General features: G+C 43.9%; 1 protein-coding gene across 1 annotated transcript; it reads right to left on the bottom strand.

The window, feature by feature from the left end:
- Positions 1 to 282: 282 nt before the first annotated feature.
- On the bottom strand, positions 283 to 22,784 carry LOC147893701 (cleavage and polyadenylation specificity factor subunit 3-I-like). The gene is made up of 5 exons (XM_087386421.1): positions 22,506 to 22,784; positions 11,106 to 11,203; positions 2,688 to 2,733; positions 2,444 to 2,593; positions 283 to 2,297 (listed from the first exon to the last, which is right to left on the bottom strand). Exons 1-5 carry the CDS (start codon positions 22,650 to 22,652, stop codon positions 669 to 671), a joined length of 2,070 nt encoding a protein of 689 aa, XP_087242547.1. The 5' UTR covers positions 22,653 to 22,784; the 3' UTR covers positions 283 to 668.
- Positions 22,785 to 23,031: the final 247 nt, after the last annotated feature.

Raw genomic sequence — 23,031 nt, 5'->3', positions numbered from 1 at the left:
CCCCACTAAAACTTTAGTAATTCAAAAATCACCTAGGTACTATGACATAACAAAAAAAATTGCAGGAAATCACATACGAATAAATAGAGGATCGATGAAGGGCTCGCTCAGTTAAATGATAAACAACCTGAGCATGTGCATGGAGGTTCCAAATCACAATAACATAGCTTATTAAGATCAAACATGGAATCTCTGTGCATATTAACTCATCATCATAGAACACATCCAAGAAGTACAGAAGTATACAAGCTAAGAAAAGAGAACACACCCATACTTCCACATTTTCTAACCATTTGCAGCACCTGTTGTAACAAATATAGACAGGAAACCCAAGACATTCTTCAAGTAATAAACAGACTTCAGCAGCCTCTTCAAAATTTCTACTGCATAAGAAGATCCAGTCTCTCATCTTGCAAATGAAATATGGCCATCAAAGGGATATCCCTGATTTCATCCTTAGGAGACCACAAATGCTCATGGACCTTCACAACCATTGCTCTCATATTGAAATCTGAACAGTTTCACTTCACTCAATTTGAAACACTCAAATCCTGTTAGAAGCACCTGAGACAAAGAAATGTCCAAATCTCCCTTGAAGCACCCATACATGTTACACCATGCTCAAAGTAGATCTCAATCCCACAGGAAATCAACCCGTGATAGTTAAGTTAAACTTCCAGAGGATACAGGGCAGTCTGTATTCTTCTAAAAGCTACCTTGATTCGTTCTTTCATACTCTCATTATCACAGTTAACACCCTTGCTGGCATAATCAACTGTTGCAACAACTCCATCAACTGTCACTGTGAATTTCTGATTCTCTTTATCCAATTTCACATCTCCAAACAAAGAGACCAATATGGAGTGAATTATTTTCATGCCATCTTTCTCTGATTTGGCCTCCTTAAAACCATTGTCATTAGGTTCCGATCCAGAAATTGGACGTGAATTCAATTTTAAGATCATGGCAACAATGGAGTCTGCCACCATGTCACTGACTGGGTCTGAGACCCATTGCAAAACCACAAAATCTGTACCCTCTTGTATTATGGTGACTTTGTCATGTACTTTCAACGAAGTGTTCTCTGCTTTTGGCAACATCTCTACTCTCTCATACATTTGCTGTAGCCTATGCCGGAGTACTGCAAAGGCCCCTTTGTACGGAACTGACTGGCGCTGCATTACACTGCCTGTAGTCAATTGAGTGTAAACATTTAGGTCTTCTGGAGCCATAAGCTGGTAGGTGAAGCCCTTCCTGACTAATAAACCACTCACTGAGTCTCCTTCTGTTGGAGTCTTCTCGGCCAACCTGCCGATTGCCTTGGCTGTCTTCTCCCCCTTGAAAAACATCTCCACTGTCTGGCAATTCTTAGGAGACAAAACATTCACGTTCTGATCTGCAAACTGAGTCTGCAACTTTGCTTTCAGGCGGCCCATCTCATTGGCCTCTCCATGAACTAAAATGATATTAGGAGGCCTCAACTCATTCAGAAATGTACTTGTCTGATTAAAATCTGCATGTGCAGAGAAGGAGATGTAGCGTACACTCATATTCAGGGGAACCACCAACCCACTCATTAATGTCACCTCCTTAGGTTCATTCATGATTGTCTTAGCCAGAGTACCCTCCACTACATATCCAGGTATCACACAGGAATTCTTTTTGTCCTGGCACCATAAATCGAAGAGTTGTCTTGACAGCCCACTCTGAAGACCTCCAGGGCTAGCCATAACCACAGAGGGACCAACGTCATCAAAGTTTTCTATGTTTCTAAGAGGTAATATGTGTTTGAAATCAAATGGATTAGACACTTCAAACTGGCTGCGGATTCGATCATTCATAGCATTGATGTAGGTTTGGTACACGGCCATGCATTTCTTGGCAAGGGGTGATGCATAATAAATTGGAACGCTGTGCAACTCTGGGTGGGTCTCCCAATACTCATCCAAGATTAAAAGAAGTTCTTGTGCCCTACCAAGGGCATAAGCTGGAATAAGGACACGCCCTCCCTGAGCGACAGTTTGATGTACTGTGTCTGTAAATCTTCTTTCACGCACAGACCGTGGCTGATGAACTTGCACACCATATGTCGATTCTATAACACAGACATCCGGTGAAAATTGAGGCAGCTCAGCAGCTCTAAGATGACGATCCTCCTCACGGGAGTAATCACCCGTGTACAGAACTCGGACACCAGCAATGTCTACCATAAACATTGCTGCACCCAAAACATGCCCTGCTGTGTAACACCAAAATTTAATGCCATTGACCTCCACTGTCTGATGAAAATCGATGACCTAAAGATCCCACATAAAAAATGAAACAAGCTTTAATACAAGAAATCAAATGAATGAGCAGCACCCCAACACAATGCCAATTTACTATTGATTGCAGTTGCACAAAAATGAAGACACACAGAAAACAAAAAGAAGATTCTCATTACCTCAATTTTGTCCATCGTGCGGAATATATCCTGCTCATCATAGAGCATGTCTTCCACAGATACTTTGCTGATCTTTACAAAATCTGAGAGCAGCAGCTTGTATATAGCTTTAGTAGCATGAGTCATGAATACCCGACCCTTGAATGTAGTCTGTGTGAAGGAGAATAATATTAAAACTTAGAGGTGAGAGAACTATAGGACAGTGCAAGTTACTAAACCAAAGATACATTGAACAAGGAAAAACCTTCTCGATGAAATAGGGAAGAGAAGCACAATGATCCAAATGAAAGCTGCAAAACAAAACAACAAAAAATGCATGTCAGATGTCTAATGACACTTTGCTTTATGTTGATGGCTGCCCCCAACTAGCATCACGAAATCATATTTATCCCATGAAATAAAGAGAGATCTTTAACATTGACCTCAGTCAAAGAAAGTTAACTTTGATTAACTAGTAGGAGTTTTATTTTTCTTTGCTTTGCATTTGGCTAAGACCCACAAGGGACACGGAATAGTCCAAGAATCAGAATGCATGCATTTGTCTAACCTCTAATGGGTCAAAGTAATTTGGTATTATTTATTAAATGTGTAGGACCTAGAAGAGTGCCAAAATGTCCAATTTTTAAGGGGCAGGTGCGAAAAAGCAAGTCCCGCAAGAGAAAAAGCACCAAGAAAGTGGCGCCCCACTTTAAAAAGGGCCCACTAGAGTCAAAAACGAAATTCAGTACCAAACTTGGGAAATAAAGCCCAAAAGCCAACTTTATAAAGAAAAACAGGCCCCAGCTTTCTGGAACCCATGCTTTTGGGCTCGTAGCCTATAAAGAGAGAGGCCTTGTGCCCTCGAGAACACAAAGGATATTGTACTCAGCCTCATGCTCTTTTAAGAGCCCGTTGTACAAAGCTTATTCTATTGCAATAAAGACCTTGAGGGGGTCCCAGCCCTTATTTTTGGGCACTTGTGTGTGTGTTCTCTGTTCTTTCTCCCCCTCTCTCAATTTTTTTTGTTTCCCAGAAGAAATTTGCTGCTGCTCCCTGTCAGATGAAGCTTCCCTATTATCTGTGAAATTCGAAATCTATCTTGGTGATTATCTACTGCAAAATGAGGATCCAGGCTTTTGGGCTCGTAGCCTATAAAGAGAGAGGCCTTGTGCCCTCGAGAACACAAAGGATATTGTACTCAGCCTCATGCTCTTTTAAGAGCCCGTTGTACAAAGCTTATTCTATTGCAATAAAGACCTTGAGGGGGTCCCAGCCCTTATTTTTGGGCACTAGTGTGTGTGTTCTCTGTTCTTTCTCCCCCTCTCAATTTTTTTTGTTTCCCAGAAGAAATTTGCTGCTGCTCCCTGTCAGATGAAGCTTCCCTATTATCTGTGAGATTTGAAATCTATCTTGGTGATTATCTACTGCAAAATGAGGATCCAGGCTGCATTTCTACCTGAAGTGATACGTTTTCAGGGTTTTTGGGCTGATTACAGATTCATTTTGGGGTTAATGGTCTGATTACAGTGGTATCAGAGCTCCGCCTTGTCACTTTCCCTGGTGACAATGATCCAAAGTACTGCGGGATTAAACAGGACAATAGCAATTTGAGAAGGGAGATTTTCAACACAAAAGATCCAACCAAGAAAGGTGCAAATTGTTTGTGAATCAGTTCAGCTTGCTTCAACCAAACCAATTTGCCACAAATCAGTGAACAAAGTCCAAGCGATTTGATTTGCAGGCAGCCCCAGAATGTTGGTGAAATCCGTGCTTTTTGGATCAGTTCAAGTTTCCAAACAGTCTTGCTTAGATTGTGATTGAAGCTGCGTACTCACAATCGGGAAATTGGGAGCTGTTTGCACTTGATCTCAAGCATCCCAAGCAGTGTCATCACATCCTTGCGATTAGGCAGGAAAGAGGGCGCAGATCAATCCCTATTCAAAGTCAACTTGCAAGCTGCTAGGGCTGAGAAGGGGCAAACAAGCGGGTAAACAACCCATATTTGGGAATACGGTTATGATCAAAGGATCAGATACATGTGGAAATTCCTTTTTAAAAAGGGATTCCCAATAAAGGCTAAGTATATTTGATTTAATAGTTATTTTTTGTCTCTAAGCCCTGAATATTTGTGTGTTGTTTTTCTTTTTTATTTTAGGGAAACAAGAGTAATACACACTTGGTTTGATTATCTATCAAAGTTATACTCCCATGGATTTTGGAAGAATTCCTTGATGGGACAAAAACCAAGCATTAGACATAGCAAAGATATTCAAGTTCTTATGCCAAAGATATATGGAGCTATGGGAGTAATTCCTGTGATCGGCGAGATCGGATGTCTGTTATGAATTGCAAGATGTATTTGTAGAGTAAGCATGGATGTGCTAAGGAACAGAAGTGTGTTGTCTTCCTGATTGTTTCAAAAACGGAGTATAGTTCAAGGGAAGGCCACCTCAACGAAAGGGTGTGTTCACCTAGTTTCAAAATCAATTTTCACATAGCTATTTATTCCAAGTTATATTATTTCAGCTCTAGAGCATTCCAGTTATATTGTTTTTGTTAAGAAACCAGTTTCTTCTATTAGTCAAGAATTTGGACTTACAATTTTGCCATTGCAAAGGAGAATGGATATCTTTCATGAATATTGAGAAATGCACACTTGGACCTTATATGACCTGTGGTTCTATTAAGTGCAAAGCTTGGTCTCTCAGTTCATTCCAAAGCAATCAATTTATGTGATTCAAGCATAGCTTGAAGGGTTCTTATAAAAAGGGAAACAAGTACCCTTGAGATCTAAGGACATACCCCATTGAGGGTAGCATGTTCTAAGTTAGCCCAGTCAACAATCATTGGAGGGCCAATAGGGATCAAAATTCAGAATGCATTGCAAACATTCGCATTCTTAACATACATCCTTCCATTATATCACATTTTGTATGCCAATAGTCTCTCTGTCACATGCACCCTTGCACTTGGGTGCAATGTGACACACTCGCTACATCGACAAGTGTGTTATAGTTCCCTAATAGGAGATTTTGTCGTATGCTGTGACCCCTTTGTGACCCCTTGTCCAAGGACAGTCAGGCACAAGCTACATAAGTCAATCTCTCAGCCTTAGGTCAAGTCAGAAGATCAGTTCTTGTTCACTGGTACCCACTGGAGAACAGTAGGTTAGTATTTCCATCTTAGGATTAGTCTAGGTCCAGCCTAGGATAGGAGCCCTTCTGGGCCCCCTCAAGGATGGATCATGTGAAGAGGAACGAGCTGGGGAAGGGCTGCCTTTATAGGCTGCCCTTCACCCCACCCTAGGTGGGATTTTATGGGGCAAAGGGCCTGCAAAGCCAGCCCAAACCAGCCGACTGAAAGTTGGCCAGTTTGGGGCTGGTTGGCTCAGCCCCAGCCCCCTATTTAAGGGGGATGCCCTTGCCTTCATTCCTCACTCAGCCCCTCCTACCTTCAGCACTCCTACAGCTCCACTCCAGCCCCTCTTGAGCAGCCTGACACTTCCAGAAGTTGGCCTCTGACCAGCCTCAGCCTTTCTGCGCAATCTCAAAAGGAACAGAAGTACATCCACCAATTCCCCTACCACAAAGTCCAGACACATGGAGAATAAGACATGTCGTTGAGCTCACAAAAGGCTCGCCACAATAATTGCACTTCCACTCTTTGTTTCCTGACCCTGTTGCCACAGCCGGGTTAATCATAGTGGTATGGATCCCCCAAAGTGGATTTGGAGGTTTAGGCATGGTAAATCTCTGCTGCTATGCTGCAATTCTCTGTTGCTATGCTGTAATTCTCTGCTGCTATGACCTGCGACCTGTCATGTTGGCATGCACACGAGCATAATTCAATATAAATTTTGGGAGAAGTAGAACAAGCAAGTAAACTGCAATCTATAGACTAATTGTGTTGAGAAATGCACATGCCAAGCAAGCTGCAATAGAAGCTTCAAGGCTCAAGCATTAAGCAGCAACAAGTCTCATGCATAAGGCATAAGCAATGCTAGTATGGTGCTATGCAGCCCTAAGGAGGCCAAATTAATTAGGGATTTCAGCCCATACTTTGCCCCCTTTAAATTTACTGTTACACTAGCAGGCTCTTATATGAAACAAGCCCAGAAGGGGGCCAACTTTCTTAGGGCTTTCAGGAATCAGCCCATAATTGCCCCAATTTTTTGGGAAAGGAGAAAGCAAGATGCAGAGTGGAGCCTTCAAGGCCTTCAAAAACAGCACTATATAACGAGATAAAAGAAGGCTGAAGCAAACGATGCACAACGTGAACCTGAAGGCAGGCTGAGCTCCAACGTTGATGCTCGTCACCCAAATCAGCAGGTTGCAGCAGGTGCCAAGATTGAACGTACGGTAAATCTGTACAGGATACGACAGGTCCGTACAGGGTACGGCAAATCCGTATAGGGTACGGCGAATCCGTACAGGGTACGTCAAGTCTGTACGGTAGGTCCGTACAATGTATGGTGAATCGTCAACAGCTGTGCGGGAGAGGCGAAAAAGCGTACGGGTACCGACGGCATGTACGGAGTCCAGACGCGAAACGAAAATGCTATTTGGCATTTGCAGAGTCTAAGGTTCCAAAACGTTGGGTTTTTAAAATTTATAAAAAATTTAGAGCGTGTCTACACGTGTCTTAAGGTAAGACACATGTCTTAAGTGTCTTAAGTGTCTTACCATAAGACACGAGTGTCTTAACAACCATGTGCCCCGCATTGAGTATATCTTCGAAAGACTCAATGGTAGCAAAATTTCTCTGAAAAATCGATCTCCAGAGTGGGTATCACCAAGTCCGGATTTTTGCAGCTCAAATCCCTAAGACAACTTTCCGAACAGAGCGGGCTCATTACGAGTTCGTCGTCATGCCATTTGGTCTAAAGAATACACCACTGACGTTCAACAAGATGATGTCTCGGGTATTTGCAAATTATAAAAAGTGCTTGTTCATTATTCTCGACGATATCCTTATCTTTTTCACCACAACAAAGCAGCATATCAAAGATGTGCGATGTGCCCTGTCATGGGGACGTGGTGGTGATAGTGAAGTGTTTAAACTAACTATCAATGAATTTAGCCTAGGGTACCAGGCTAGGGGCCTTAGTTAATGCCCAAAAGGTACCTATGATTTCATGTGCAATAAGTGCAACTCCTAGTGCTATTAGAGTGGTTTCAATTTCTAAGGTCATTGGTTTGGTTCAGTGGGGTCATTCATTAAAAACTGGCCCCCTAGAGATCCTACAAACTAGGGTCATTGGTTCCCAAGCATTAGGGTCATGGTGTGCCATCTGACCCCCTAGGGGCATTAAAATCCCTCTCTTCCTGCTCCTGCATGGTGCAAGGCGCACTGAAAACGGAGTTACTGGTGGGCTGGAATCACCATTCTGGTGGTCGAAAACATGGTGGATCTGTTTCAGCTTGCTGACTTCTGGAGCAAGCCGTTCCGGGCTGAAACAGGCTCTTTCTGTTGGCTGAATTCTCATCTTCTCTTCCTACTCTATGCTACTGCCATTCTTACTGAGTTTCTGCAAGGTTGGATGCCCTACCGTTGGCCTGGGAGAGGATTGGGGCACTGGTTGTGATACTCTCTTCCTGGGGGTGTAGTGGCTAGCCTTGAGCCACCGACACCAGTGATACAGCCACTATCAGAGCCACCGACACCAATGATACAGCCACTTGCAGTGCCACAGAGGTAGGGACCAAATGGGAATGAGCATGGTAGCAATGCTCAAAATGTGCAGCAAGGGCAGCAAGCCCAACCACAGAATGTGGTTCAGCCTTCACACTTTGGAGGAGGATCCTTATTTCACAGCCAGCCCCAAATTCTTTGTATGCCAATGTGGGGATACAGCCTGGACTGAAGGGAGGCAGTCACATGATGTCACACACTCAGCCAGTACCACATGTGCCTCCAAACCCAGCTGTGGGGGCTGTTCTTCAAGCTCCAAAAGGACCCCAAGGACAGCAGCCTCTTTATTTGAAGCCCCCTGGCTACGATCAGTTGGAGCCCACGCTCAAGATGAAGAAATAGAAGGAAGGGGGGGCAGCAGTGAAGTTTGAGACCTTCAATGGTCATGCAGATAGGATGAAGGCTCTTACTTTCTTACAGCAATTTGACTGGGCTTTTGCTGGAGGATACTTCAGAGAGTCCTCAAAAATCAGGAAGGCAGCCACATTCCTTAAAGGTAATGCCATACAATGGTGGTCTAACCTTCTCATTCAAGGCCAAACACCTGCATGGGTTGAATTTAAGAAGGCATTCTCAGCCGCATGGCTCACCACTACTTTTGAAGTGGATGTCATGACTCAATGGCATATCTTGAATGCTAGGGAATGCAGGAATCTTGAAGATTACAACAAGAAGTTTTGGGATGCGCTTTTACCTATGAGCTCTTACAGAACAGTCCCCATTTCAGAGCAAGCTGAAAAGTATTGTTGTGGTCTTCCCAAAGAGTTGAGGGACTATTGCACCAAGACACACATTTCCAGCATGTCACAATTGATAGAGAATGCCAGCACAGCTTACTCACTCATGCAGGGCAGAGTCTCAGGTTTCGAAAGAAACTTCAAGGAGGAGCCAAAGAAACCACAGCAAGCTGGAAAAGTCCCTCTTAAATCAAAGTTTGTGGCAGGACAAAGGAGAAAACAGCAGCCCTCTTCTCTCACTCCTGAAGAGAGGAACAAGTTGTTTGCTGAAGGGAGGTGTTTTCTCTGCAAAGAGACAGGTCATAGGGCAGCAGATTGTCCTAACAAGAAGAGGAAAGAACCTGCAGCAACTCGGGCTGATTCTAATCAAGGCACTAGAGAGGACCCCAGAGGCAAGAAACCCAAGCCAAGTGCTGGCCCATCATTGGGGGTGAGCATGATGAGAAGAAGACAGAGATGTGCAGAGCATGGGGCAAGCTACGGGATCAGCATTGTTTGTACTTCTTTGACTCGGGAGCCAAAGCAAATTTTATAACTCCTGAACTTGCAGCTCAGTTGGGTCTTCGACCAGAGTAGATTGGTCCTCTTTGTGAGGCCAACATGGCTAACCCGGAGCTTAGTACCCCTGTCACTCCTATCATAGGAAAGCTACGGATTCACATTCAGGGATATGTGGACTATGAGGATTTCTATGTGATGCCTTTACCTGAGTGTGATGTTTTGCTGGGGATGCGTTGGATGTACCGTGTGCATGCTATCATAGATACTCATGATAAGAAGCTTATCTTGACTTATAGGGGTAAAACCCAAGTCATTGATGTAAACTCGAAAGGGGAATTCCCAATTGTATCCGCTTCGGCAATTTCTTCTATAATGAAAAGCATCTTTCAGCATATTTGATTTTTGTCAAAGAAAAAGAACCAGTTGAGGATGAATCTAATTTTTCCAAGCTGCAAAAACAGCAAACTGAGTTTTTATTTCAGTTTCAAGATTGTTTTTCATATGAACTCCCAAAGGAGTTACCTCCTGAGAGGCTAGAAGATCATACCATTGATATCATTCCTAGCAGTTCTCCACCTGACTGACCACCATACAGGGTGAGTGCGGCACAGCAGGAGGGCGACTCCTTTTACACTCATACACCTTGCTATGCCTCACCTCTTTCCCTTGCTAATGCCAAAGAAACAAATCAAATTTGAGGGCCTCTCCAGACTCCTCATACCCGGATCAGAGGTGCCTGGCCACTTTCATTCACGAGGTGGTCCAACATAGAGAGTGTCTCATCAGATCGAGCAGAAGGCCTTGCCTGATCCATCCCAAAGTATAATCACAGAGTTCTTCCGGTCAAAGCATGTTGCCCCCCCGACCCCAGATAGTAGGAGAGGCAGAGACCCCAAGATAGAGATGCCGCACACTCGACAGAGGACAAACGCACAAATCACACTCGCTGACATTTCTTCTATTTTCAGACCTGGGATATGGCCGACCGGGTTTACTGTGGCGCTCGTCAAGCATAGAGTAGCTGCCAGAAGGGCACAACGGACTACTCACCTAGATAGCAGATAGCAATCTATTACGGGCTTCTTGCCTACATTGCCTAGTCGGTCATTGGGTGTACCTTGACGTTTTCATACCTTATGTATGTTGCATTGTATTGTATTGTATTGTATTGGATCAGACTGCATCTAGTATGAGGATGATGATGCCAAGGATGTCTATGACTATGGTGACACCCTTTTGCTCATTGTAACAAGTTTTCTATCAGTCTCATAGACCCATCAGTCCTTAGCAAACTTTAATAAACTCTCTCTCTCTCTCTCTCATAGTATTTTCTTTCACCATATATAAAAGACCATTGTTTGTTGATTCTGGTCTCTGGAGGATTTTAAGATTTTAATAGAATCATATCAAATCCTCTCTCTCTCTCCCCCTTAGCATTGACGCTGTGGTACCCAATAGCTACTATGGGCATAAAGCGATGTATGTAAGCTTCATGCCTTTACGCACATGCATAAATGTGTGTGTGCATATGTGCGCGTGCGCGTGCGTGCGTGTGTGTGTGTGTGTGTAGAGAGAGAGAGAGAGAGAGAGAGAGAGAGAGAGAGTGTGTGTGTCTTTTCAAGAACACAAATGAATTCTCGAGCTACTTAGTGAACAAAGCCATGCTTTATTTCAATACCCAAATGGCGACATTTAAGTTTCCAATTTCCATAACAAACCAAAACATTCCCACTCTACAAATTTGAAATACTCACTGAGTAACGAGGAGAACATCAATGGTGGATGGATCTATCTCATCAAAGTATGGCAATGCAGCCATCCCAGAATATGCTGGATTAATTCCGCAATCAAACTGGCCACCATCACAAAACAAGGATACAAGTAATTAGAAGACAAATAGTAATGAATTGACACCTCTATAACCTATAAATATACATACATATAATGGTAAAATAAAGGGCCTAACAAATCAAACTTTACATACATATAATGTTAAAATGAAGGGCCTAACAAATCAAACTTATAATTTGCATACATATAAGTTAACATATAATTTACATACATATAATGTTAAAATAAAGGGCCTAACAAATCAAACTTATAATTTACATACATATAATGTTAAAATAAAGGGCCTAACAAATCAAACTTTGCAAGAATAGTAAGACCCCACATGGCTGTTTAAATAGAACGTCTTAACTTTGATTTGAATATTGTGGCACTTTTCAAGTGACTAGAAGGCAAACAAAACGCCATTTCTTTGTTGCACATATGCATGTGCATCTAACAAGATTCATATCCATCTTTGTGTCCCAAAGCCATCCATCTATAGGTATGATATGCCTAGATCCTCATTTTGCAGCAATATGCAAGACGCTCAAAAAAAGTATGTGTCGAATAAGCAACTCAAAAAATGGAAGTGAATCAGCAATTCAGTCTGAATCTTTTCAATGTTAAATTCAACATCTTGAATTCAATACTCTCGGTTATCGAAGATGACAAACATCCTTTGGTGATGGCACATTAAAATCCTAGCCATCACTCGACGTATGAGGTGACTATTCAATTAAACAAATATACAAAAGGAGACTAGCATAATTTACCCATGTTGTAGGCCCCATTATGAGGGGCACAAGCAAGTTGACCAAGGTAGCCATAGTCGCATCCTCGAGCAACAGGAGGCAAAGACCTTGCCAATAATTGTGGGACTGTGTCGATGCTTTCTGAACTATGACACTGGCAAAAGGGATTTTGGAGCATTTGGCATCCCTCTATAATAGGGTCTCCCAATGAAGCGTGTCTCCATGGAAGTACAAATGCATGTGTTGAACCCCGCGAAGTCAGTAACCATGTAGAAGCACATCAACAAAATGCAAGCTCTTTGGCAAGAGGTCCTTCAAGCAAGGAAGGAGATCTCTTCAAAGGACATGGCCATCACATTGATGTCCCATCTCTCACAGTATTCAGGTTTTACTCCTCTATGATCACCAGTGGGAGACTGAACACTCTCATGTGGAAGGAGCCTGTGCCAGTGGTCCTTGACCACGAGGAGAGTTTATGGAACCCACCACATAGCGGAGGTACGAAGACCCTAGCCCTTCCCCAGGCGAAAGGGTGCAAAAACAAAAAAGGAAAGGATAACTAGAACTAGCTTCAAGGTGGGTGGACATGCAACCTCTATGTGACAAAAGGGTCACTATTGGAGGCAATGCCCCAAGGGTACCGGCAACTACCACAAGCTTCGGCCTTTGTTCATTTGGAAATCTTGGACACACATGCTCCATCTTCTTCAGGCGTGAGGTGGCTGCTCTTACAGAGAATGATTCTCGAAAATGGATACTTGACAATGGTACTTCCAGGCACATGACACCATCCCACGACAGGTTCCAAGACCTTCAATGGAAGTCACGCAACATTTTCATCAGCAACAATTCCAGTATTCCAGTAGGGGAGAGAAAAAGGTGGAGATCATCCCTGATGGCAAAGGAGGGAAGCATTCCTCATAGGTATTGTACATTCCATCTCTTGGTTTCCATTTGTTGTGCATTCATGAGGTTTGTAAAAGTAGCATGTTGAGTTTGAGAAAAATTCCATGGTAATCTGCAACAAGGTCGATGTGTGTGCGATGGCACAGTTGACAACGGGATCTACAAGCTCTCCACTCTCTCTTCTATCACAAGTACCCCTCTTCGTGACTTATCGCGTTTTTGGTACGGTCACTTGAATGTGAATGTGTTGTGGCAGGCCTTCTGGGAAGACATGGTGGATGGCTTGCCTGATGTGAGCAGCAAGCACAGACGTTGTAGTGCTTGCGTCCATGAAAAGCAACACAAGGAGGTCATTCCGAAGCCGGCTTCTAGGCACACTTCACAACCCCTAGATATGATTCACATGGATCTTTGTGGACCTATGCAGACCACTACTCTACGTGGAGAGCTCTATTTTATGCTGCTGTTGATGATTACAGCAGATTTACTTGGGTGTATTTTCTACCCCAGAAGGACCTACCTTTTGCATGTTTCAGAGATTGGTGTGCTTTGGTTGAGAAGGAATCCGGATTGTCAGTGAAGACTCCTCGGGCTGACAAAGGTGGAGAATTCTGCTTCCATGCATTAGAAAGATTTTGTGCAGAAAAGGCCATCAAGAGGGAGCATGCAAATACAGGGACTCTGTCAGAGAATGGAGTGGTAGAGAGGACAGTATTGGAGATGGTGAGGAAATTGATGGAGCATTGCGATCCCTCAGCCATTCTCCAACATGGCTGTTCCAGAGGTGACTCTCACACATACTTTGGTAAGAAGCCAAATGTGTCCTACTTCTATGTGTTTGGATGTGATGCCTATGTTCATGTCCCAAAGAAGCAAAGGGGGACACGACTCCAAATCCAAGAAGCCTGTCTTGTGGGATATATACAACACTCTTTCAAAAGGTTACCGGTTGTGGGACCGCGTGAGGAGAAAGTTGTTGTCAGCAGGGACATCATTTTCAGCGAGTAAGTTCCGGTTCTACAGATGAGGAGCCTCAGGTTCTTGGAGAGCCTGGTGATTTTGATCCAAGCTCTCGATCCTACCATAAGCCTGAGAAGGTACAAGAAGATGTTCCAGAGATAGATGATCAGCCACCCCAACACAAGGAGGCTCAAAGCTCTCATCGTGTTCCCACGTGGTTGATAGACACTATTCTAGATTCTGGAACAACAGAGTCCCCTTCCGAATGGCTCATGGAGGAGGGATCGCATTGAGGTAACGATAAAGCCCCAGCGGAGGGGCCTTTGCAGGTAAATTATGCATGAAGTCTCAGATCCTTCAAGACAAGAAGCCTTCCTCAGTCAAAGAAGCTCTCTCTCAGGAGACTTGGAGGAATGCCATGCATGTGGATCTTGAAACCATTGAGAAGAACGGGACCTGCAAATTCATTTCAAGGCCATCGAGATTGGTAGTGATTGGTATCAAGTGGGTCTTTAAGACCAAGTACACGTCAATGGAAATGTTGACAAGCACAAGGCGAGACTTGTGGCTAAAGGTTATGTGCACCGGCCAAGCACCAACTACAGGGATACCTTTGCACCGACCAAGACGATGGCCTCGATCAGGACAGCTCTTGCTCTTGCTCTTGCTTCTCATCAACATTGGCTGCTGTACCAAATGGACAAATGAGATCAGCTTTCCTGAATGGTGACCTGCAAGAGGATGTATACATAGCAGCCTCCAGGCCTTCACGTTCCTAAATCAAATAGTATGGTTTGCAAGTTAAAGAAAAGCATCATATGGCCTGAAGCAAGTGCCATGGGCTTGGAACTAAAAAATAGATGCATTCTTTCTACCGATCCTAACTGTATCTCTTTCTGGAGAAAGGTATGGTCACCCTTATCATTCTGTATGTTGATAATCTCATCTTGACAGGCAATAATGTGAAGCATACTGCGTTGACGAAGGATGCCTTGTCTCAGGAATTTAAGATGACAGACTAAGGTCTCCTCCTGTCACCACAATGTAAATATCCTAAGTCAAAGTACAGTTGACCATTTATTTGATCATAATTAAAGAGTTTTCCATCTAGGTTAATTATGGTCAAAAGAGTTTTTTTAATGGTCAAGTAAGCCTGATTTCGGTCAAGGAGACTTGGTTTATTACCAAGAGGGTTAACTATGGTTAATCAGAGAACCACAGAGCTGACTACGGTTAGAGAGTGTTGACTTTGGTCAACGAGACTTGGCTCACGCCAAGAGAATTAACTACAATTAACCAAGTTGTGCCAACTTCGGTTGGAGAGATGTGCCAGCTTCGGTTGGAGAGACTTTGACATAATTAAGGCACCTCGACCATTGGTCAAGAGCCCCCTTAATTATGATCAAGAGCGTTGACTCCGGTCAACCACAGAATATATATATATTTATTTATTTATATATATTTGATATGTGTGCACATGTGTTCAGTGGGGACGCCCACCATGACTAGGATTAGTCCATAGTTTATTATTTGCATACAAAGCGCTTACAATTAATGGGTGCGCTTTAATTAATTGTTACAGGTACTTTGAGGGGCTGAAGACCCAAGCAATTTGGAGTGTAGCAAGCATTTCGGAGGCCACCCGCGTGACCAAGTGCTACAAAGACCCCAAAAATTGCCCTCAGAGGCATGTAATAGGATTTAGTCCAAATTATTGACAAGTGGCATGTTGCCATTTCGGAATGAACTTGCAGCTCTTTGAAAATTTGATTCACGTTTTTGGAATTGGTAGCACAGCTTCTACGCTGAACTCTTGTACTAAGATTCTCTCTTCATGAATAAAACCTTCGGGGGGGTCCCAGCCCAACGTTTGTCCTGGGCCCTAGCGTGTTTGTAAAGAGACGGAGAGAGAGAGTAAAAGAGAGTGTTTGCAGTAAAATTGTCTATGAGATTGCATTGCTATGCTAGTACAGAAGAAAGATGGCTCATTCCATATGTGCGTCGATTACTGCGCACTTAACAAAATCACCATCAAGAATAGATTCCCTATTCAGTGCATTGATGATGTGCTGGATCAGTTAAATGGAGCTTCAGTTTTCAGCAGGATAGACTTAAAGAGTGGCTATCACCAAGTGAGGATACAGTCTCAGGATGTGCACAAGACAGCGTTCCACACTACTTTTGGGTTGTATGAATATCTGGTGATGCCTTTTGGATTGACTAATGCCCCAGCTGCTTTTAATAGGATGATGGATCGTATCTTCCGACCCTACAGACAATTCACTGGTACCTTCTTCGATGACATTATTGTACTTTTCAAGTCCAAAGAGAGCACAAGGAACACCTTGCTACAGTATTTCAAGAGATGAGAAATCATCAGCTCTATGCAAACAGCAAGAAAAGTGAATCCTTCCTAGAGATCCATTACTTGGGGCTAGTAGACCCCTCATTGGGCCGGTTTTGGGGTAGGGGGTCGGCCATTATCCCCCTGCCTGGTTGGTCATTTTGAACAGGGCAAGAGCCCTATATAAAAGGGCCATATGGGCCTCCATATCACATCACCAAGAGAAGCCTTCCAAGGAGCAGCAAGGAGCAGCAGACCAGCATCTTCTTGGCCTCATCCAAGAGGAGAGAAGAGGGCTGGAGAGCTGCAAAAGAAGCTTGAAGGAGGTGCCCACCTAGGCTGAGGTTACGGACAGCAAGGTGGAGGAATCCTTTGGACAAAGAGTCTACATACGCTCAATGGAGCACGAGCGCTCAAAGAAGTAGAGGTGCTAGGCATTTAGTAGGAGAACCTTTTGGTATTGTATCTTGTCCAATTTGTGGACAGATGGAAATATAAAGTGTTGCTTCTATATTTGTCTCTGAGCATAGTCTATTTGCTAGTCTACACATACGCATGAATGTTGTGAAGTACACACACTTAATGAAGCATTGATTCCATAGTGAAACACTTCCGCGTGTAATTCCTGGGCTAACTATTAGTCTTCCGCTGCGGGATACGCTCTGTGTGAGCGTTCACTTTTCTAACATGGTGTCAGAGCCCTGACGAAATTTATCGAGAAGTGGAGCTTGATGGCAAGCACTGTGCTAAAGGACGACCTTGATTCATTTCTAGCAGAAATGAGCTTTGGAGTCTGAAGGATTGTACCCAGGTGGGAGGCTCAGATTCAGACAAGTGTACGACACTCTAAACCCTTTTCCTATTTCAATTCATTATCATGGCCGATAGATACCAAATCCCAAACTTTGGTGAGACAAGCAAGCTCGATGGGAACAACCCCCCATTGTGGAAAATGAAGGTCCGGAGCCACTTGGTGTTGAGGGAGTCGTGGGGGATTGCAACGGGGACTGAGCTGATACCTCACGCCATCGTGACTACTCCAGCCAAAGGAGCCTCGCTAGCGGTGACAACACTTGTAGACCCTATCTTAATGAGAGCATGGCATATCCCAGAAGCCTTGGCTATCATTGTGGGTACGACGGCCGTCGCGGTGTTGCTGCATATTCTGATGGCAGACACTTCTTTTGAGGCATGGACAACTTTGAGGGATATGTATGAGCTCGACAATGAGGCAAGCATCTTGGACCTTGAGACGGAGCTGAGGCAAGCATCTTGGACCTTGAGACGGAGCCTCGCTAGCGGTGACAACACTTGTAGACCCTATCTTAATGAGAGCATGGCATATCCCAGAAGCCTTGGCTATCATTGTGGGTACGACGGCGGTCGCGGTGTTGCTGCATATTCTGATGGCAGACACTTCTTTTGAGGCATGGACAACTTTGAGGGATATGTATGAGCTCGACAATGAGGCAAGCATCTTGGACCTTGAGACGGAGCTGTACAACATGAGTACAGATGAAGGGGAATCGGTACAAGAATACATCACCAAGATGAAGGTGGTGCAAGATCAACTGGCCGTAGTTGGTCAAAGGACGAGCTCAACCGGGATGGCAAGGCTGTTGTTAAGAATGCTCCCCCAGAGCTACAGTAGTTTTATGACTACGATGACTGCATGGCAAAGAGCAACGCTAGTGAATTTCAAGGAGCTGGTTCCACTGCTATTGCAGCAAGAAGCTCCGGTAAACAAGTACGACGGTAGGTGAACAAGGATGACAAGGCCCTGATAGCTCAGGACAAGAGCTAAGGCAAGGGCAAGGGTAAGCTTGGCAAAGGCACGCCCAAAACTGACAATGAAGCGGACTCTTCAGAAGAAGACAACTAGAAGAAGAGAAAGAAAGAGAAGAAGTGCTTCTATTGAAGGAGTCACATCAAAAAATACATTGCACATATGGCAAGGGTACTTATCTAGTACCTACGAATCCCCTTTTGGCCTCTCTATCTTGGCGAGGGTACTTATATAGTACCTACGAATCCCCTTTTGGCCTCTCTATCTTGCAAACACCCCAAAGTACTGATAACCCTGACCCCACTAACTTGACCAACTTTTGGCCTTCATTATAGCAGCCTCTCTCTTTCCCTTTGCACACCTACAAATGTCACTCTCTTTAGCACTCCTCGTTTGAGGGCTTACATGTGGGGAGTTTAACCTTCTTTCAAAACATCCCCTAGTCCCTCTAGAACAACCAATCAGAGAGGTTCTCATGTGTTATGGAGAATTAGCAAGATGTAAGATCACTAGTAATTTTTTATGGTGGCAATTTGGAGGACTTGCTTGACGACCTTGTGGTAATCTCCCCCACAAAGCAGTCAACCAAGGGGCTTAAGCTTCAGAATGCATTTGAGCATGCTTAGCAACCAATCAAAACCAAGATCTTGAGCTTTGCACCAATGGGATGGCATACAAAAATACTTTCATTGTCACCCAATTAGGCCCAGTAAACATCACCTTAGGTCATCATGGCTTGCCGATCACAAAGATTTAGTCAATTGGTGAGACCAACCATTAGAGTGCAAGATGCAGATGTTTCGTGTACTTCAAAAGGTGCCCAAGCTTATACAAAAAACTAGTGGCCATTCTATTGGTGACCCAAAATCAGCCTCTTATCTTATTGGAAGTGTTAAAGAGTTGACGGACGCCAAGTGAGGCAAAGATGGAATATGGTAATACAAGCCTAGCAGATTGGAAACCTTCTGTCGGGTGTCATTCAGTCAACCATCCTTGGTAACCCCAGTGTTGACTATCTATAAATCCCAACCCAGACAACAAAACTACATCCTTGCCAGAACAAAGGTCAACAAGATCCCAATCGTCAGTTTTGTCAATGGCATCAAGCTAGTCTCTCTTCTATGTCATTTATGTGGAGGCATAACTAACGACGTGCCATGGATCATCTACATGGATGCCACATAGAAAGGTATTTGGGATATGGACTAAAATAGGATAAAACAACCAATCTCAATTTTGATTAATACATTGACGTTGATTAGGGACAAGCAGTGTAAATAATAGAAAACGTGCGAGCAGTTTTCATCAGCCATGTTCGGCCAACCACATTCTATCAATAGATCCAAATGAAGATCCGAATGTTGAAACAGCCCCCTTCATTGAGCGAAGTCTATAGTTGTATTCACTGGCTCATTGGTGATTACCGAGCCCTTCTAGAATAAAGATGGTAGTAGTTAGCATACTCTCAGTCTAGAAGAGTAGCAGCAACAGCATATAGAGGCACTTGACTTCGCAGTTTCCAGCACTTAGCTTGTAAAATTGTAGGCAGTTGGCTGCGACAACAATGCCTTAGGTGAGGATAAGTAGGGACAGCAAAAGTGTTTATGTTGCACTAATTCTAGTCACTCTTCAAGGGAAAGGAGGAGGCGAACCAAAAGAAGAAAGCTGTAAGCAAGCCTATAAAGGAGTTCCAGTCATAGTCTAGCTGTAAGTGAATAAGTTATCTGTTTGATCACTGTACTATAGAGAAACGATAGGGTTTGCAGTGGAGCGATCAAAAAATAGACAATACTCAGACACAACTGAAGAACGGAACTCAGAAAACATAGTGCCTGTCGGTATGCCTGTCGGTAATATGAAAAACTGAATACAAGAACCTCAAGCCGTCGTCTCAAGGACCGTGGCTGAGGTGAATCAGAAAGATGAATCCATGTAGAGAAACAATAGAAAAGATAGCAGCAGAGGGAGCGAAATGCAGTCCTCCGTGTAGCTCGATGATGACGAAGATGAAGAAGGGCTGGAGCTGCCCTAGGAAATGGCTGAAAAAAACCAGCTTGCTTTGAGGAAGGAACCTTCAGGCTATCTGGAATAGCAACATGATGAAGAAAAAGGAGCAGATCTGGAACAGAAGGGGCAGATCTGGAGCAGAGGAGCAGATCTGGAGCAGAAGGGGCAGATCTGGAGCAGAGGAGCAGATCTGGAGCAGGAGGGGCTGCAGCAAAGGATGGAGGAGGTGAGGAGCAACTGCAAGTCCTATCCTGAGGTAGGAGAAGATGGCAGAAAGCAGAACTGGAGCAGGAGGGGCTGCAGCAAAGGATGGAGGAGATGAGGAGCAGCTGCAGGTCCTGTCCCCTCCTGTGAGTGTGGGGGCTAGTGCCTTTATAGGCCTGACCTAGCTGGTCGGCCAGCTGGTCGGTGGGCCTGCCAGCTGGTCGGCCAGTTCTGGTCAGCCAGACCAGCTGGTTGGCCTGATTTTGGTCGGCCATTTCTGGCCTTTCTGGCCACTTGCTTGGCCCTGCTGGCTGACCTTTTGGCTGGCCTGCAAGCTGGTATGTTTGCCCCAGAAATTGGGGATTGCTAGTTGCTTAACATGTACCACCTTTAGAGTCAAAGCAAACAAGTCATAACAACGTAGCATTTCGGAATAAAGGAATCTTGCAAGAATAAAATAATGTCAAAGATCCAAGACCATATCTCGCACCATGTATACGTGTTGAACTCTTGCCTTCCAGCCTTTCTTGGTCTCACAAACCCAAAAATGACCTTTCCTTCTCTGCTCTATTCTTTCTTGAAACTTTATTAGAACGGGTTGAAGACATAAGACTAGGCAAAACCATTGGGAACTGATGGTTCATTCAACAATCCCCATCAACCAGTTCAATATGAACCCTCATGCACCAAAGCAATTGTCCAAATGGGGCAATAGGTAACACTAGGAGTTGTTTATCTAGTGGGATTAGTGACTCTTGGTCACCACATTCGATGAAGGTATGATTTGATGACAAGAGGTCCAAAGGTACAAGTGAGTTTGTTGCTTAAGGAGAAGGGAGGCCTATATAAGATCACAACTTTTTTGGTCCTGATCCTAGGAGTCGGTTCGCTAGTCAGATTAGTGACATTGAAGATGAAGCATAAAATGAACGTAGAATTTGAGACCAAAGGTCAAAAGACACCACAATGGAGCTCTATATAACATCAGAACTTGTTTAGTCGACAACCAAGCTTATCGCTCCAAGTAAAGCATAAAGAGTTTTAGTATTATATACAGGAGACTGAACCAGTGGATGCATGGAAGGCACCTTTCAATAGGCGCCTCGCTTCCACTACGGCAAGCACCGTGAATGAAGAATGTATACCCATATGTAAAGCCCCCAACTGGATTAGGGAATTCAGAACAAAAGCAGAAAGATGACTCCAACAACAAATTTCGTCTTCCTAAGTTTTAATAGTGATTATAGTAGCATGTTTTGGTCTTACGAGACTAAAGATTCCATGATGGAGGTGGTGGAACCATAAAGACTAAAGAGAGATCTGTGAAAAGACATTAAGGGGGAAGTATTTGTGGAGCAGCCACAAAGCTCAGATATGAGAAAATAGTGTGCCTACTTCATAATAAGGTGGTATATGGAGCCCCAAGTGCTCCACACCAAACGTTTGACGACTACTTCACGAGTCCTATCACACTCCTAGTCTGGCAAATGTCTACCTGTTTCTCATTTCAGAGGGGTACAAGAGGATGGTCATAACTCTATGTATGAATGATCGATCCTCGCTAGAGATCACGCCTGGTATATTACCACACTTACCAGCTTGGGTTGGCACTGTGATTCAGACTGGGCTGAAAATACTACAGGATACGGTTCTTGCTGGGCTAGTGCCTCAGCAAGGAGCAACTACGGTCACACCTTCAAAAAAAGCAGAGTTCATAGCAACGTCAATGTCAGCCTATGAGTCTATTTAACTAAAATGCATTGAGAAAATACGACAATGATCCAACGTGGCATTTGGTGTTGCGTTGTCAATGCAGCAGACGGAGGTTCATGACAAGTTGGGCTGCATGAGAAAGTGTAGGAGTGTTTTATGGTCGGTGCTCCTATGCACCTAGTGATACCCACTTTTCCAGTACACAATGTATGGTATGGTCCTTTTTTTATTTTAGTTTGGCCTCTTTCTTATGACTGTCGTAGGACAGTTTCCAACCCTTTACTCTTTAACACTTAGGCTTGCCAATTCTAACCAGAGGAAGGCAAATTGTTCTATCTGCTTGCAAATTTTCTTATAAACATCTTCTAGAAAGTTTCTAGACTATGTGATCCTTTGTAATGAACGGAATATTGAGTATCGTAATTTTATATATTGAATTTAGTATAGTACGATATTGTCGAATTAGAGCGTATCATAGAGAGATTAGGTTTCGGTGGTGTGCAGATGGATTTAAGGCCGTCTGAAAACTTAAGCAGCAGTGAGGCACGCGCACGTTAACTCACGGATATACGTAAAACGAGGTCATTCTGCGCGCAAAGCGCATACAATCGTGGGGAATACAACGAAAATGTGTGAGGGGGAGAAGCATTACAAGGACGCTTTTGCCTTTGTAAGTCATGTAAACGCAGGAACGACCAACTTCATTGCCTGCTCCGAGAGGAGTGATGTCGAGCTTGTCGCCGACTCCTTTAATGGACTCCTTGCGCTTCAAGAGATTGGCGGAGCTGATGGAACTCATAGCTACGACTCACAGAAGCTCCAGTTGCCTTCGTGTCTCCTACAACAGGCACATAGGAAGGTAAGAGCCTTCAAGAAAGCCATCCCCTTCAGGGCCGCTTCACACCGGCCATCCTCCAAAAGGTCGTGTGAAGGATTGCCGTCCTAGTAAGCTCATAGTGAGGGGCTTCGCACATGGGAAGAAATAGGATGGGAAGGGGAAAAGGAGGTCCCATGTGGTCCCATGCATATTTTTACCCTATTCCCATCCCACCATGTACTAACAAAAAAACTAGGTTTGCCGCAGGCAGTCTTTTTGTCATCGAGCACGTAACTACTAGCTTGAAATTGAATTAGAATTCTATCATTATATAAAATTTTTAACGGAAAAAAGCAAATGA

The sequence above is a fragment of the Dipteris shenzhenensis genome, chromosome 15 (genome assembly GCF_047967505.1).
Source record: "Dipteris shenzhenensis isolate YYH24624 ecotype China chromosome 15, Dip_SZ_1.0, whole genome shotgun sequence".
Classification (NCBI taxonomy): Eukaryota; Viridiplantae; Streptophyta; class Polypodiopsida; order Gleicheniales; family Dipteridaceae; genus Dipteris; species Dipteris shenzhenensis.
This window is presented reverse-complemented; position numbering and strand designations above follow the sequence as displayed.